General features: G+C 48.3%; 1 protein-coding gene across 13 annotated transcripts in view; it reads left to right on the top strand.

Annotated features, from left to right (window-relative positions):
- PRDM11 (PR/SET domain 11) overlaps positions 1–17,474 on the top strand; it is an 81,932-nt gene that overhangs the window by 47,782 nt on the left and 16,676 nt on the right. For 6 of the 13 annotated variants that reach the window (XM_065528268.2, XM_045371705.3, XM_065528271.2 and 3 more), the window contains exon 5: positions 10,518–10,585. In XM_065528268.2, coding sequence (XP_065384340.1) covers positions 10,518–10,585 — 68 coding nt within the window. Of the gene's footprint in view, positions 1–10,497; positions 10,586–14,668; positions 15,091–17,474 lie in introns of all 13 variants that reach the window. The other 7 variants (XM_065528273.1, XM_065528272.1, XM_065528274.2 and 4 more) reach the window with 2 other exon arrangements.

Genomic DNA, 17,474 nt, shown 5'->3' with positions numbered 1-17,474 from the left:
ATTTATTTTCAACCATTTGAAAATCATTCTTAGCCTGGTGGGCCATGCAGAAACAGGTGGTGGGCTGGAATTAGCCTGCAGGCCATAGTTTGCTAAGCCCTGACATAGAACAACAATCATTTACTCTTGCTCACCTATGGGCTGGTCAGCTGCAGTTCCTCATTTCTACTTGTGTATCTGCTGATTGGCTGCAGTTTGGCTGATGTAGCTGGGCTTGCTGGGCTGCCCAGCCTCCAGCTGCTGGGGGAGCTTGGCTCCTCTCTCTGGAGCCAGGTCTGCTCCAGACACTGGGATCATGTCTGCTCTGGGCCCCAGCTGAAGGAGCAGGGGCTCTCTGGGGAAGCTTTTCTACATTTCGAGACTTTGCTTATATCATGTTTGCTAATATCTCATTGGCCACATCAATTTCATGGTTGAACATAAGGTCAAGGAGCAAAGAAGTGCAGGATGCCTGTGAAACAGTCTAGTTCAGAATCATGTGGCAAAAGGTGATAGGGACGGCTGAAGAGCTGGGGCCAGGGATTCAATCTGACATGGATGCCATCTCAGCCATAAATGCAGGCCTCTTGCGGGTGCAGAAATCTCATGAGGATTCCCACATATTGATTTTTTAAAATGAAAACATGGAATTAAAAATTCTTAGAGAGAACATTCAGATCCTGAGAATATATCCAAAGACCCTAGTTTGAGAGACACTCATGTTTAGTAAACTTCCTGGCTTTGCCACAGAGGATTTGGGGTTTCTTGGTGTTTGAAAATTCCCCAAGGAGAGGTCTTGTTGAACTATGGTCTCTGAACCTAATTCAGCACTCCAGACCCCAGTGGGTCCTCAGAAGATGCTAGTTAGGGTTGATGAGCAACAATAACAACAATAATAGTAGCATCAATAATAGCTGCTGCTCACTGAGTACTAAATGATTTGTATATCTCATAACAGTACTGTGGGATAGTTATTATCTTCTTTTTAAAGATTTGGAAACTGGACCTTAAAAGGCCATGTTGCTTATCTAAGGTTATACAGGTCATTTATGGGGTCAGGACTTTTAACTAGATCTCCAATTTATCATATCCAGGCCTCAGATGTTAATATCTAGAATGCCTTCCTGGCATCCCATTGCTGGTCTTCCCACTCGCATGGAAACCTGTTTCTTTAGGGATCAGTGTTCAAGCATAGGATATGTAGGACATATGATCGTTCCCTTCTCCTTGTTTGATTGATAACAATGAACCTTTGGCAGATTTTATTTTTTAACAGCTTTATTGAGATATAATTCACATACTACATAATTCACCCATTTAAAATGTATGATTCAATGATTTTGACTATATTCACGGATGTGTGCAACCATCATCACAGTCAATTTCATCAAATCCTGTATCCTCTGGCTGTCGTTCCCCTCTTCCAATCCCCCTAACCCACATCTTCAACCCATCACCCTCACCCATCCCTAGGTAACCACTAATCTACTTTCTGACCCTATAGATTTTTCTATTCTGGCCTTTCATATAAATGAGATTATGTCATATGTGGTCTTTGTGACAAGATTCTTTCACTTCGCTTCATGTTTTCAAGGTTCATCTGTGTGGCAGCATGTATCATTCCCCTTCCCCCCCCCGCCCCACCTTTTTTTTTTCGGAGACAGCGTCTCTCCATGTCACCCAGTCTGGAATACAGTAGCTTGATCTGGGCTCACTACAGCCTCTGCCTCCCAGGTTCAAGTAATACTCCTGCCTCAGCCTCCCAAGTAGCTGGGATTACAGGTGTGCACCACTATGCCCAGCTTTTTTTTATTATTATTATTTTATTTATTTATTTTTTTTATTTTAGTGGAGAGGAGGTTTAGCATGTTGGCCAGCCTGGTCTTGAACTCCTAGCCTCAAGTGATCCACCCACCTCAGTCTTCCAAAGTGCTGGGGTTACAGGCATGAGACACCACACCAGGCTGTATCATTCCCTTTTATGGCCTAATAATGTTCCATATCTTGTTGATCTCTTCATCCATTGATGGCAGTCTCTGCCTTTTGGCTGTTATGAATAATGCTGCTGTAAACATCTGTGTACAAGTTTCCATGCGGACACGTGTTTTTATTGCTTTCAGGCATAATACCTAGGAGTGGAATAGTAACTCAAGGTTTCATCATTTGAAGACCTTCCAGGCTGTTTTCCAAAGCAGCTGATCAATTTTGCTTTCCCACCAATTGTATATGAGGGCTCTGATTTATCCATATTCTTGTCAACTCTTGTTTTTCTCTGACTTTTTTATTCTAGCCATCCTAGTGGATGTGAAGTGATACCTTATTATGAAGCATTAGAGTTTTGCTCTGCTTTTTTCCTATCTCTTATTCATTTCAGTGGTTATTTGGGGAAAGCTACCTGTGATAGATGTGCAGGTTGTGTACTCAACAGCTCCATGGGGTGCCTTTCATGTCAGCCCTGTTCACTACGTTCTTCTGCCGGGTTAACTTGGAAGACTCTTCTAATCTGCAGCGTGATACTTAAAGTGTGTTTCTATCTGATTTCTCTGTGGCTCATTCCAGTTTACATTTTTGCTGCCTCCTAGGTAGGCAGCAAACTCCTGATCCAGATACTCCCAGATCTCTCTCTCACCCTTGCCCAAGACCATTCATAAAAAGGCATAACTAAGAGATGGGATTCAGTCCAGTCTGCTTGACAGCTGCTTCTCTAGTTCTTCCCCAAGGGCCCAAACTGGTACTCAGAATGCTGCTGCCTTTCACCAGGAGCCTGCCTCCTTACCAAGGAGAGCGAGGCTCTGTGTGGTCAGGGTAGCGGGTGGTTGGTCCTGAGACTAGTCCATAGTCCTGGCACCTTTCACAGGCAGAAAAGAGGGACTTGTGAAGGGAAGAGCTGTCTGAGTTGGTTATAGGCTCTGTCCCTGGATTCCAATCCTGGCTCTACAACTTGCGAGAAATGTGTCTTTGGGCTGTTCACCTGTTCTCTCACAGCTCAAGTGGTTTTATCCATAAAATTAGGATGCACAATCTAACGGAACACACCTCTATGAGTTGTTATAAATACTAATGCTTGTTGCATGCCTGGTACTTAGCATGTGATGAGCAGATCACAGCCAGCTTTAGTATCTACAGTTATCATCAGGTGGGTTTCAGGGATGGTTGAGGATGGGAGGTGAAATCAAAGTATATAAAACCTGGATGTGGAATTTAGGATTGTTTGTCAACATGCCTCATTAACCAGGTCTCCAGAGTCATTTTAAGCATTAAAAAGAAGGAAATTCTGCCATTTGCAACAACATGGGTAAACCTGGAGGATGTTATGCTAAGTGAAATAAGCCAGACACAGGACAAATGCTACCTGATACCACTTATAGGAGGAATCTGAAATAGTCAAATTCATAGAGATAGAGAGCAGAATGGTGGTTTCCAATGGCTGGGAAAGAGGAAATAGGGAGGTATTGGTCCAAGGGTATAAAGTTTCAGTTATGCAAGACGAGTAAGTCCCAGAGATCTACTGTACAGCATAAAGCCTATAGTTTACTGTATTGCATACTTAAAAATTTGCTAAAAGGGTAGATCTTATGTTAAGTATTATCACAATAATAATAATAAGAGCAGAGGAATATTTTGGAGGTAATGGATATGTTTATATCATAGTTTGTGGTGATGGTTTGACAGGTGTACACTTATTTCCAAACTCATCAAGTTAGATATGTTAAATACATACAGCTTTTTGTATGCCAGTCATACTCAATAAAGTGGCCTAAACAGAAAAGAAATTTGAAAAAAGGATGAGTTCATGTCCTTTTTAGGGACATGGATTAAGCTGGAAACCATCATTCTGAGCAAACTATCACAAGGACAGAAAACCAGACACTGCATGTTCTCACTTATAGGTGGGAATTGAACAATGAGAACACTTGAACACAGGGTGGGGAACATCACACACCGAGGCCTGTCGTGGGGTTGGGGGAGGAGGGAGGGATAGCATTAGGAGATATACCTAATGTAAATGACGAGTTAACGGGTGCAGCACACCAACATGGCACATGTATACATATGTAACAAACCTGCACATTGTGCATATGTACCCTAGAACTTAAAGTATAATAATAATTAATAAAAGGAAGTTTTGGATTAATAAAAGGAAGTTCTCATTTCCTTATCAGTTAAATTAGGGCAGATGGTTTAAATCATGGTTATTGAGCTTTCTTGATTCATCTAGGAAGTTATACTCACGTGCCAATGTTCACAAAATGCACACATTTTAAGGGATGCCCCCTTACCCAGACACCAGGTTAGAAACCTAGTGCCTGGATAATCTCAGATGCCCTTGTCTAGCTTGAGTATTCTTCACTCCATGTCTGTGGCCATAGCAGAGGCCAGAGTTCAAGTTATCTCTCAGGTCTTCAGTTGGGCTGGGGAGTAGCTAGAGAAAAGAGGTGATGCCATCTGCTTCCTGGGGCTTGGGGGAGGAGCATTTGAGGTATGCCAAAGTGCTTCATCAACTGTGAATGGCTTCACCAGTCATTTTTGTAACTACTATGCTCTATGAAGAAATGCAGGATTGAGAATTAAGAATGCTTTATGAATTCAATGAATTCCTGTAAAGTTGCAAACAAATCAGGTTTTTGAAAATCTGTCTCTGCAGCATCTGGTCATGACACCATTTAGAGGCACCCAACAGTGAATCTTCAATTGGGGCAGGCAGACGTTCTGTTGCAAAGCAGAGCATTCTTCCCTATTAAAAGGCCAACCTGCAGATAGCAGATTTGCTCAGAGGCAAAGCTGGAAGCTCAGAGAGGGGCCCAGAAGAGTCCTGGTTGATTCTGGGTTTCAGGAATGGTTGAGGGTGGTTAATGGAGTCATTAGGAAAATCTTGGGGCTAACATCCATTGCTCTACAAAGTGGTTAAAGCATGGACTGTACTGTCAGAGACCCAAGTTTAAACTCCAGCTTCTCGTGGAAAATTCCTTTGTGGCCTCAGGCAAGTCACCAACAGCCCTCAGCCTCAGTTTTCCAATCTGTAAAAGGAGGATAATCATAGTAGCTGTGAGAATTAATAGTTTATCAAAATACTTGACACAGTGAAGGTACTCCATGAGTGGTAGCTGTTAATGAGGTTTTGTTTTTATTTTTCTTTATTAATTATTACCATGGTCTGAAATAGCATGTGGATCTACCTGGACCATGCTTGGCCCAGGGGGTCAAACTCCATGCTTTTATGTTACTTTTCTGAGCATCCCTTAATCTTCATTTTAGCCAGAACTTTGAGGTCATTTAGGTCAGATTTCCACTGAGTGAAAGTCCTTTTTTCAGCCTCCCTACTAGCAAATCATCCCCTGGTTGAACACTCCCAGTAACAAGAAGCTCACCACCTCACAGGGTGCTCGTCCTATCTTAGGACTCTTCTGCATGTTAGACCATCACTTTTTGTGCTGAGTTCAGGCCTGCGTCCCTCTAGATATATGCGGGTTCTAACCATCCTGTCCCCACAACATGGTTGTCCTTCCCACATCTGATGATGATGGCTCTGCTTTCTCAGGCCTCTTCTCCAGGCTAAGGGAGCCTCTCACCATGCAGGTTCCCCAGGTTATCAGCCTGGTGCCAGGTTATCAAAGGCCTTATATCACAATGCTCAGAGCTTCTGGGCTGGTCCAAAGTACTGAGTTCAGAGGGACCAAGGAGTTGACCTTGAGGGAAGAGGCAGGGGAAGACACTGGGAGACCAGCATTCTGGGGACTGGTCCTGAGCATCTGCCCTGCTGTCACTCCTGGACCCATGTCAGTCCCAGAACTGGAAGCCCACAGCCTGCTCTCTACTCAGGGTGGCCTGGGCTCATCAGTGGCATATAACATTGTCCACAGGCCCTGCGAGATCCTGCCTGCCCTGCACCCTCTGCCTAGGGCACCATCTCTCTCTTCTCTAAGATCTCAGCTTAGATTCCATGTCCCCAGAAAAGGTCCTCAATAGTTTCCCAGGTCCAGGGCTCCAGCTCAGAGATCCCATAATCCCACATAATTCCCCACCATGGTACTGGCCATGCCATATCACAGTGACCTCTCTTCTGTGTCCCGCTAGGCTGTGAGCTTTCTAAGAGCAAAGACACTCTCTGCCTGGGTCAACATTTTATCCCCAGAGCCTGTCACTGTGCCCACTCCCTCCATGATGTTTGTTGGTTGAATGAATGAATGAATGAATGAATGAGTGAATAAATGCTTGATTTGAGAAAATCCTGATTGGTGGGAAAGATAAGCCAAAACTCAGAAAAGCTCTAGACCTGAATCCAGCAGACAGAGGTCTCAGGCAGTTCCTATGTCCTTCACAACTCTTGCCCAGGCCTCTGTGTCCAGATGAAACTGCCAAGACTGATTACAACTCAGTGTTGACCTACAGGCCTCCCACCACCCCAAATCAGTAATAACTAATATTTGAACTCTTAATAATCCCAATTATGATCACAATGCTAACAGTGACCATTCACTGAGTGTCTTACACTTCCATTATGACAGCGGTGCTACAAGGTTGGTTTTTATCCAATTTTGTAGATGAGGAAACTGAGGCATGGTCAGCAAATATCTGTCCAAGGCCATTCAGCTTGTGTGCAGCGAAGCTGAAATTCTAGCCAATTCCTCTGGCTCCATGGCTCTTACTACCCTCCATGCGCTCCTACTACATCTCTGTAGGAACTAGTGATGCTTCTGTTTTCCCCCAGGAGACAGGGGAGCAATCAGAAATGATAATGTAGAGGGAGTAGTGTTATGATAAAATCCAGGGTTCTCTGAGACTCCAGGGGAGGGCCCTGCAGACTGGAGCATCACTTGGGGAGACTGCCATGGAAGGGGAAGCCTGAGTTGCATGTCTTCTCTTTTTAGTTTTCTGAGATTTTTAAAACACAAAGGCAGTGTAGTCTCATAGACAAATTAAGCAAAAGCATCCCTGCTTCCCTCTTTCCTCCCCTCTAGAGTAACAAGAGTTGAGATTTTGATATGTATCTCCTAGACTTTCTATGCTCATGTAAACATGCATAGTGGTGTGCTGGTAGGTGTTTACAACTGATGGTGATGGTGATGGTGATGGTGATGGTGACGGTGAGGCTACGTGCCAATTTCCATGGTGTAAATGCTCCCCCCATGGCTGATTTCAAACTACTAGCATGAAATCAGTGAATGTGCAATTGGGAAGAAATATGCAATTGCAACTATTGTATGGTATTTCTACTCTGCAGCTACAGTAGAGGCCAGTACCCTCAAGAGCATAGAAAATCATCAGTCAAATGTAGTAAAATAATTGGGAAGTAGTTACGTTTTGAGTATTTATTGCCTTTTAAAAATATATCATTTATTGAATTGTAAGTTTATATCATTTAGTTTTTCAATAATGACTGTGTTTAACAACTGGTTCGCAAAATTCCTGAAAATTTAACAGTTGGCTCCCAGTCAGTATAAGCTGGCTCTGGCATAGCACTCATTTCATTTTTACTAAAATCTTAACATTTTATAATTTTTTCTTCTTTCTTCCTTCCTGCCTTCCTTCCTTTCTTGTTTCCTTCCTTCCTTCTTTCCTTCTTTCTTTCTCCTTTTCTTTTCTTTTCTTTTAGAAACAGGATCTTGCTTTGTCACCCAGGCTTGTGTACAGTGGCACAATCATGGGTTACTGCAGCCTCAAACTCTTGGGCTTAAGCAATCCTCCTGCCTCAGCCTCCTGAGTATCTGAGACCACAGGCGTGCACTGCCACACTTGGCTAATTTTTGTAAAAATTCTTTGTAGAGACGGGGTCTTGCTATGTTGCCCAGGCTGGTCTCAAACTCCTGGCCTCAAGCAGTTCTCTGGCCTCAGCCTCCCAAAGTGATCGGAATACATGTATGAGCATCACACTTAGCCAATTTTTTCCCCTTTACTTGCCTTTTACTTAAAAGGCTCTTCATCCAATCATTCTTTCATTCAATCAATCAGTATTCCACCATGTGCCATGCCCTCCCTATGTTAGGAACCAGGGCCACCATTGTGATCAGGGCAGCCACGTGCTTTGCACTCATTAGTTTACGGTCTAGCCAGGGAGGCAGTCAGTTACCAAATTGACAAGTAGATATCAACAAAATGCTCACTGCAATTAGGGCTCTTAAGGGAAGTTACAGGATGATGTAGCAGAGATAATGCCATGATAGGCCAGGGATATGAAGGTTGAGGTGAGGCCAGGAAGAACTTCCTTTAGGGTCAAGGCTAGGGAAGGCTTCTTCTGTGGAGCTCACATAATCTGAGACCCCAAAGCTAAGAAGGGACCACATATTCAAAGCTTAGTGGGAAAAAATTGAAAAAGGATATGTTCACTTGGGTGCCATTTCTGTAAACTTTACACACATGCAAACAGTCCTGTGTGTTGCTCTTTGAAAAGTCCTTGTGTCATAAAAATGGAAAGGCTTCCCACCATCTCCAGGATTGTGGTTACTCTTGGAGGGAGGAAGGGAAAGAGAAGAAGTTGGAGGCAGAGAGGGTCTTCCACTGCATCTCAGCATTTTCTTGAAGCAAAAGGAGAGAGAGGCCTGAGACAAATAAAACTCGTGTTAATTTTTGTTGGCTTTGGCTGATGGGCACAGGGTTGTCAGCTGCATTCTTTATAATTTCTGAATGCTTGAAATATTTCATGATTATTGTCATTTTTAAGGGTAGACAAAAGAGGCTCTAGGCGGTGGAACCAACCAATGTTAAGGCTCACCCTCAGGGCATTAAGGCTGCAGAAAAGTGAAAAGGGAGTGAGAGGCCCAGGATAAGTTGGGGGGCAGGCCTGTAGGGTATGAAGGCTGTGGCCATAAATATGAGTTTTATTGTAAGTGCAGTGGATGCTATTTTGAGCTGGTGTGGGACATGATCTGATTCACGTTGATAAAGGGCTTCTCTGCTGCTTTGAAGAGAACAATGGAGGCTTATGAATGGCACCAGGTTAGGTAGGAGTCTAGGCATGGTGACCATCCATTTGTTTCCCATCTCCCAGGAGTTCTCCCAGGCTCTGCTTCACCAAGTCTTCAGGGAACCAACCCTGATCTAGCTCATGTGTCAAAACTTATCAAGTTGTACATTATATGTCAATGATGCCGCAATAAAGCTGTTAGAAAGGAAAAAGAAGGAACATGTCATTATGAAAGAGAAAGAGGCAGGATGTATAAAAGTGTGGACCTGAAAAAAACTAATTAAAAATTATGGGAATGAAAAATATTCATCAAAATAAAGGTACTCATTAAAAAAGAAAACAAAGAAAGCTGGAAAAACCTCAGTAGGTGAGAGAAACCCTGGATTAGACATAGCTGAAGAGATAATTAGTGGACTGGAAGAGAGTTCTGAGAAATTTTTCCAGAGAGTGCCCAGAATAATAAAGAGAAAAATATGGAAGAGTAGTTAAAAGACATGGAGGATATATTGAGTTACTCCCATACATGTTTTTTGTTTGTTTGTTTGTTTTTGTTTTTGTTTTGTTTTGTTTTGAGACGGAGTCTTGCTCTGTCACCCAGGCTGAAGTGCAGTGGCACGATCTCGGCTCACTGCAAGCTCCGCCTCCGGGGTTCACGTCATTCTCCTGCCTCAGCCTCCTGAGTAGCTGGGACTACAGGCACCAGCCACCACACCTGGCTAATTTTTTTTGCCATACATGTTTAACAGAAATTTTACTGAAAGAGAATGGAGAAAATGACTGAGAAGCTGTACTCAAAAGCCTAATGACTGAGAATTTTCCAGAATTGAAAAATATATGAGTCTTGGAGTTGGAAGGTGTTCAAGTAATGAGAATTTCAGGAAAGTAAATCTTCACTTCAAAACCATATAGCAAAACTGCAGAAAGTCAAGAGTAAAAGGAAAGTCTTAAAATTTACCACAGACAGATTATCCACAAAAGAACATTAGACTGACAGATGTTGCTTTTGTGCCAATGGCAGTCTTTTTTAGCAATCTTCAGAGTGCTGAAAGAAAATAAAACTTAGCCTAGAATTTCATACCCAGCTGAACTCTGATTAAAGAGTGATGATGAAATAAAAGAGAAACCAGCCCAGCTTCAAACCCTGAGGCTCTTGAACATTTAGAGGTTGGGGAGAGGAGGAACCCTCTCAAATCACATATGTTCAGTCATCCAGCAGTGGCCTCTGTCTCCCACAGAAACTGTAAAGAGAGAAGGATTGGTTTAGCCTTTGTGGTTGCAAAGCAACGCCAGTGGAAAGGCCCCTTGTCAGCTGTGTTGCTGTGTATTCCATCAAGACAGAGGAGAGAGATGGTTCCATCTGCTACCCATCTCCCAAGAATTCAAAACACCTGTGAAGGGCTTTGTGGGTCTAGGAGAATAGGATCCCCAGTGTCCCTAGAAGAATGGGAATGGGTGGAGAGAAGGTAGCAGGGATTCTGAACCCAGCCTGCATTTCAGTTCTGTAGCAGTGGTGACATTTCAGGGGGAGGGGGAGGGAGCAGGTGGAGCCAGGCCCTGGGCCCTGGTTGGGAAGGAGCCCAGGGACATGAGAACCCCTCTAGAATGGCCCATCCTAGACTCTTTCTCTTTCTTCCAGATTGTGGACAAGAACAACCGCTATAAGTCCATAGATGGCTCAGACGAGACCAAAGCCAACTGGATGAGGTGAGCCCTGCTCTGCTGATGTCCCGGGGGTCTTGCCTGGCCTCTGGAAAGGAGACAAGGGAGTGTGTTGGGCCTATGGGAGCTCCAGTGGTGGAGACTTCTGGAGGTTGCTGTTTGCAGGGTTTGGGATGCATCTAGCTCTGAAGGACCCACCTTTTCCCCTAGGCCTCCATCAGGGGGCTCTAGAGGATGGCGTGTGGCCAGGCTGTTGGGATGCAGGGACCCCTTGGGGTGATCACTTGCCAGTGTATCTGGAGGACCTGGGCCCCAGGCTTCTGGCAGCATTCCTAGGGAGGAGGAGGAGAATGTCCCCCACCTAGGACTGTGACACCTTCTCAGAGCAGGCTCCTGTAGTGGTGGTGTGAGAATTGTCCCAATGCAGTCCCAGCAGTTGTTTAAACAGCCTCCATGGAAGAAAGGGCTCTGACAAAGTCTTCAGCTCAGTTTTTGGCAGTGTTGCTGCCTGAGTTTGAGTACTTTGAAGCGTCAGCTTTACGCTGTTCCCGTGTTTGTGGCAGAAGTTTGCACCAGAAGATTCCTTAAATGCCAGCCAGAGGAGGCAGGAGACTGGCCCAGGGTCACCCAGGGATGACTGAACTGAGCCTGGAACCATGGGCCCAGTGTGATGCTGATGGTCTGTGTCGTGTGCGAGGGGCTTTGCCTGGTGGGGTTTGTGGACAGGGGTGGGAGATCTGACCTGCCTTGTCGCCTGCTTGGTGGCTTCTCTCTGGGACCTAGGAGCACTGACTGGGGATTTGGATCTGGGTGGGAGGGGAAGGAAGCCTCAGATGTCTGGAGTCAGGAGCACAGCCACACCATGGACCTGGGGCCCTCTGCTGGCGTGTGCACAGTTCTGTGACCCATGGGGCCTTGAGGCTGGTGGTGGGATTGTGCTTGGAGAGAGGACAACTTCCTAAGAAGGAGTGTGCTGTCTTAAACTCGGAGACTTTCTGAGCAAATGAGGAGAAACAGGTTTGAGGCGAGGAATGTGTGATGAGGGCTCCTGTGCCCTTCCTGGTGGCTCCACTGCCCACCTGTACTCCTATCAGAGCGCCCTGAGCGGCTGAGCAGCAGTTCACACCTCCCAGAGTACTTTAGCGTTCGCCCTCTTATGGGTTGGGGCAGGTGTTCTCATTGCCGTTTGATGGGTACAGAACAGAGGCTCCAGAGATGAGCGGGCCCCCTGCCTTGCAGTGTGGAGAATAGCACCCACTGCCCCCAACCTCCTTGCACACAGCTGATCAGACACTGCCCTGAAAGTGGTCCCAGGGAGGTGGCTTGACACCCGTGACTGCCTTCTCTTCTCACTGCCACGGGGTCCAGGTCAGCTGAGCACTTACAGTTCATCACCTGTGTACTGAGCACCTAGGTTGAGTCAGACTGTGAACTGGAGTGGATCACCCAGTCCTGCCCCACCACACCCCATGCCCCACCCCCGCTGGCCCTTCCCAGGCTCACACCTCCCACCACAGAGATGACTTTCCAGTGGAGTTGTTGCACCGAGGCACAAATGTGCTGCAGGGGCCCGGGTGAAAGAGGAGGGGTTCGTTGACATGGGCCTTCAAAGGAGCCAGGATTGTGTCTGGGGACACTGGGGTGTGGTATCAAGTCAGGCTGTCGGGCAGCTGCACAGTTTGGAACCCCGGCCTGTGCCGCTGTGCTGCCTTCCCTGTGGCTGCAGCCTGGCTCCAGGCAAGTAGGGGATAGCATGCGTGTGTCCACTTGGGAATCAGGCTTTCTGTGCTGTTACTCTTAAGGCGCCAGGAGATTTGCCCATAGAACTGAATCTGTTCCACTCTTTCACCCATCTCTGATCCTTCCCCTTGGGGACAAGGCCTTCCCAAAACCCCAAAGAAGGGGAGTTACCATCTGAACTAACTTAGCTATCCTCTGGCACCCCACAGATTGTGACTTAATTGGGCTGGAGATGGGCCCTGGGCCTTGGTATTTTTAAAGCTAGTGATTCTGATGTGCTGCTAGCATTGAGAACCACTGCTCCGTTCAGATCTTCGTGCCACAGTGGTCAAACTGAGGGCAGGGCAAGGTCTTGCTCAAGAGCATACAGTCAGGGTAGCAGAATCAGGATTTGAACTTCTTGCTCTGTAATCCTAGGTCAGTGTTCTTCCTGCTTGTGCACAAGGGACCAGGTGAAGCGTGGCTTCCTGGGCCTGGATGGGCACTGGTGAGCAGGGGTTTGGGGGTTTCTGCTACTGCCACTTGCTAGCATGGTATCTGTCCTGTTCTGCTCCCAGCCTGTCCTGATTCAAGATGGCATCTGGGTAGTCACAGCTGGTGGGCTCTCATCTTATGACGGCTCAAAGAGCAGGTTGGGGTTGGGGATGCAGTTCGTTGCCATGGAGACACCCCTCCTGTTGGTGTTGGAGGGAAAGCTGTTAATCCTGGGAATCCTCCTTCCCCTTCATGTCCGGCTTCCATGGTGTAGCTCTTTCTGATTTGCAGATGCTCTTCCTTGCACTGTCATGGCACTACTTGGGGATGATTGAATGGAATCAGTTAGTTTCTTAACAAAATTAATGGTGGGCAAGGAGGGGAACGGGTACTGTTGTGTTGAGCTTGTCTTTATGAAGCCCTATGCTAGGTGATCTGTCTGTGGTGATTCTCAACTGGGCACTATTTTGTGCCCCAGGGGCATTTGGCAAGGCCTAGAGACATGTTTGGTCATTGGATGCTATCAGGTAGAAGCCAAAGATGTTGAAAAAATCCTGTATTACACAGGACACCCCTTCCCCCCAACAAAAAATTATCTAGCCTCAACTGCCAATAGTGGCAAGATTGAGAAACCCACATTAAGTCCTCCTGATAGCCCTGGGCAGTGACACTAGAATTATCACCCTAGTTTTATGGAGAAGGAGGCTGGGTTCACATGAGTCCCATGGTTTGGCCCAAGGAGACTCAGTCTCTAGTCCCAGGTCTAGTCCCATGTTCCTGCTACCATCTTGGACCGGGTAATGAGGCCCCCAGCCTTCTTCCCATCTTCTGGGCCCTGGTGTTTTGGGTGCATGAGTAGGAAGGTGAGGGCTAAAGGATGTTGGTGCCGCCGGCCTTCCCCTCTTGGTTTCAGAAGGAAACCAAGGAGTGAATGCGCTCTGAGCTTTCCTCCATACCCTCATGTCCTCTCTTGGGTGGATTTTTTAACCTTTTATCACTGGTTAAAGGGTGACAGAGCCACGATGTGGAGAAATCGAGTTCCAAAGCCAGAGCAGGAGCCAAGTGAAATGGAAGGGCCATGCTATGCCCCTTGCCCAGGGCCTCTGGCTGCTCAGTTGAGAGGGAATCCCAGGTCCCCCTGGTGTCCACCAGAGTGGAACTTGTCTCCCTCAGGACAGTCGTGGGCTTCTCAAATTCTACCAAAAAGCCACAGCAGAAGAAAGCACTCCCATGGGAAGGAAACCTGTTTTCCTGCACATATGCAAAGGTGGGGGCTTGGAGAACTGACTGGGATAGGGAAGGGGTAGGGGAAGAGAGCCACTGGGCAGAATCAGCTTTCTGTGGCCACACCTTAATCATGGCATTGTCACTGCTACATCCCATGGCAGCCCAGTGTAAATAGTATCCCTGGTTATGTATTCTTCTGAGCCATTCATTCAGCTGTAGGGCTGTAGGTAATACCGCTTTACAGAGACAATGGTCTAATCCTAATTTCAATAAGATCCTTTATTGCTACCTTTAAGAGATTTTAAGCCCCTTACATCATGTTTTTCCCTCCTTAGTAATAACCCTGAAGGGTTGTGGTTATTATTCTGGACAGGGAGAGTATAGTGTGAAAGGTTGAACTTGAACTGCCCTAGCTCTCACAGCTAGTAAGAGCTAACGCAGGCCCTGAAACCAAGGCCTTCGACTCTGAGTTCAGTGCTCCCTCCCATGTAACGCGTCTCTTCTTTCCACCCTCCCGTCCGAGGAGTAGTGGAAGGGACCTCTCAGTAGGAGGAGGGTGTGGTGGGGGCCAGGTTGCCCCAGATGCCTCCTGGCTCCCCAGCTGGGGGCCAGCAATTAGGAAGGAGGAGGACCACCTGCGTTGACGGTCATTTACCCAATTGTGCTTTGTGGGATATTCAACCCAAGGAATGTGGCACACCTGGCCGAGCGTAAGAGGAAGCCCAAGTTCTCCAAGGAGGAGCTGGACATTCTTGTCACAGAGGTGACTCATCACGAAGCAGTGCTCTTTGGGAGGGAGACCATGCGGCTGTCCCATGCTGACAGGGACAAGATTTGGGAAGGCATAGCCCGGAAAATCACCTCCATCAGCCAGGTGCCCCGCTCCGTCAAGGACATTAAGCACAGATGGGATGACATGAAACGGAGGACCAAGGACAAGCTGGCCTTCATGCAGCAGTCCCTGTCAGGCCCTGGGGCTGGGGGCCGGGCCCCCACCATCGTGCTCACGGCCCACGAGAGGGCCATCGAGTCGGCGCTGCTCACAGCCCATGCAGGGCGCGGCTTCCCCAGGGCGGAATTGGATGGCACCGACAGCCCTTCGACCAGCTGTGAGTATCACCAGTCCCCCGCCGCCCGGCTGGCCGCCTGTCCCCGAGCCTACACTCCACAGTCTCCCACCAACTTTCCTTCTGGTTCTCTCATGTCCCTCTCTGTCCAGCCCACTCTTTCCATCCTCCCCTCCTTCTCCCACTCATCTCCTCTCCATCTCTTTTAGTGCATTCATTCTAGAACATTTACTGAGCATCTCTGTGCCAGAGCCATGCTAGGAGCTGGGAAGACAGCTGTGTGTAAACCCCACACAGGCCCTGCTCTTGGGGAGACCCTGGACTCCTAGGAATAAACCAACCTTAAATAATTGCACGAGTAAACTGGTAACAAAGGGATGAAGGACACAGGAGTCCAGGAGGTCCTGAGAGCAGGGCTGACTTCATGAGCATGCAACCTGAACAGTCTCAGGGGCCACGGGGTTTCAGGCTCTGCTGTCACCATCTGGACATTCTTCATAGTTTTTGAGCCAGGGGCCCCACGTTTTCATTTTGCATTTGACCCAGTGGGTAACATAGCAGCTCTGTCTGAGACTTAAGGAGTGGGGAAAACTGTCGCCACTGGGGGCTGGGGAAGGCTCCCTGAAGAAGTCCAGTGGACTGGGATGTGAAGGGTAAGAGTTAACCAGGCCAGGCAGCAGCGTGGGGCGCGGAGAAGGGGAGGGGAGGCGCGCAGGCAGAGAACAGCATGTACGAGGCCCCGCATCAGGAAGGCGCTTGGCACGTTCCATGAACAGTGAGAAGCCAGGAAAGCCCAAGTGTAGCAGCGCGGGGGAGGGGGCTGGAGACGAGGCGGCCAAGCTGTGAAGGCCTGGGCCGTGGAAAGATCAGTTCCTTTCTGTGTCTGGTCCTGACTGCTTTGTTCCTCTATTATTCTCCTTACTCCCCTGCCTGAGCCACGCTGCCTACCCCCCTTCTCTGTGTGCTGCCTCTCTCTGCCTGCCCTATGGCTGCCTCTCAGCTCCCTCTCCATCCTCCTGGCTGCTCCCCTACCGGCTCCCCACCCCTCTTCTCCCTCTGTACTTGTCCCTGCCTTTCCTCTCTACTTCCTGTGTCTCACATGCACTTTGAAGCCAGGGCCCCAGCGGCCAGGGCGGGTGTCCCTTGGGGCTGGAGTTCTAGTTGGGGCTCAGCAGAAGGGGGAGTACTCGAGGCCTCTGCAGGGGCTGCACCCCTTTCTTTCCACTTCTGCACATCTCCCCCGCCCCCCACCAGCTGCAGTCCCCACTAGAGGCCGTCTGCCTGACTGGCTCGTGAGTGGTGGGAGCCAGGCAGCATAGGCCCCAGGGAAGCAGCCGTGGCTCAGCCTGTGGGAAGGTGCTTCGCAAAGACTCCCTTGGCCTTCCCTTCCCGGGCCCCCTGCCATCAGGATCCGCTCGCTTCCTGTTTGGCTGGGGCTCCTGACAGGTGGTGGTTCACAGAGTCAGATGTTTAGGACTGGAAAAGAACATGGAGACCATTTAGTTCAACTTCCTTGCAATGCAGAAAGTAAGCTCTGAAAACCAAGGTGGCCCCAAGCTCGATTCAGAAGCAGGACTTGAACCCGGGTGTGCTGGCTTCCTGTGAATCAGCGTTTTCCTAAGTCTTAAGAGGATTCTACCCCTTGATAAGAATAAATGGGGGGTCAGCATCCAGTAAAGCCTGTTCCCTGCATCCTGCTCCGCTCACCCCTCCATCTCCCTGAAACTGAATGTAGTGAGGCCACCAAAGGTTACCTGGGCTGACAGGGAGCCCGAGTGTGCCATCGGGCAGAGCCTGCTTGACCCCATGGCAGGCTCACAGCTCTCCCTTTCCCTGCAGCGGCCAGCTGCGGCAGCACTCGGCCAGGGGCTTTGCAGAACGGGGACCTGGGAGGGAGGGAGCAGCATCACCTCGCCAGGCCTCACTCCTTCCAACACTGGCCATGTTAGACAGGTCTCTGGGATCTCGGGATGGCTGCTGTCCCACCAAGCACTGCCAAGAGACACAGGGCTCCTACCAAGGTGGCCCAAGTGAGCCCCCAAGACCCCTGGGAGGTATGAGGTAACTATAGGTTGAACCTGTCTGTCCTCCCCGTCACCTTCCTCGGGGGTGGTTCTGAGCTGAGCTGTCAGATCCAGGCAGGGAGGGCTTGCCTGTCAGTAGAGTCAGTCCATACATTATTTATTCCTGCCACAGGGATTAGCCCATACCCTTGGTCACTAGAAAGCAGGACCCACATGTGCAGAGGCTGGGCCCCCCTCCCTGTGTCCATCTGCAAGGAGCAGTCTGTCCAATGGCCCCTGTGTGGTCAGATGCTCCTGGGTGGGAGCACGATGTGACTGAACTGGAAGCCTGCCTTGGGGGACAGGGGGACAGCAGGGCTGGTTGCAGAGGTAGCTTTCCTGCTCTGCACTGTCCTGCCGGTT

This window comes from Macaca fascicularis, chromosome 14, assembly GCF_037993035.2.
Source record: "Macaca fascicularis isolate 582-1 chromosome 14, T2T-MFA8v1.1".
Lineage (NCBI taxonomy): Eukaryota > Metazoa > Chordata > Mammalia > Primates > Cercopithecidae > Macaca > Macaca fascicularis.
This window is presented reverse-complemented; position numbering and strand designations above follow the sequence as displayed.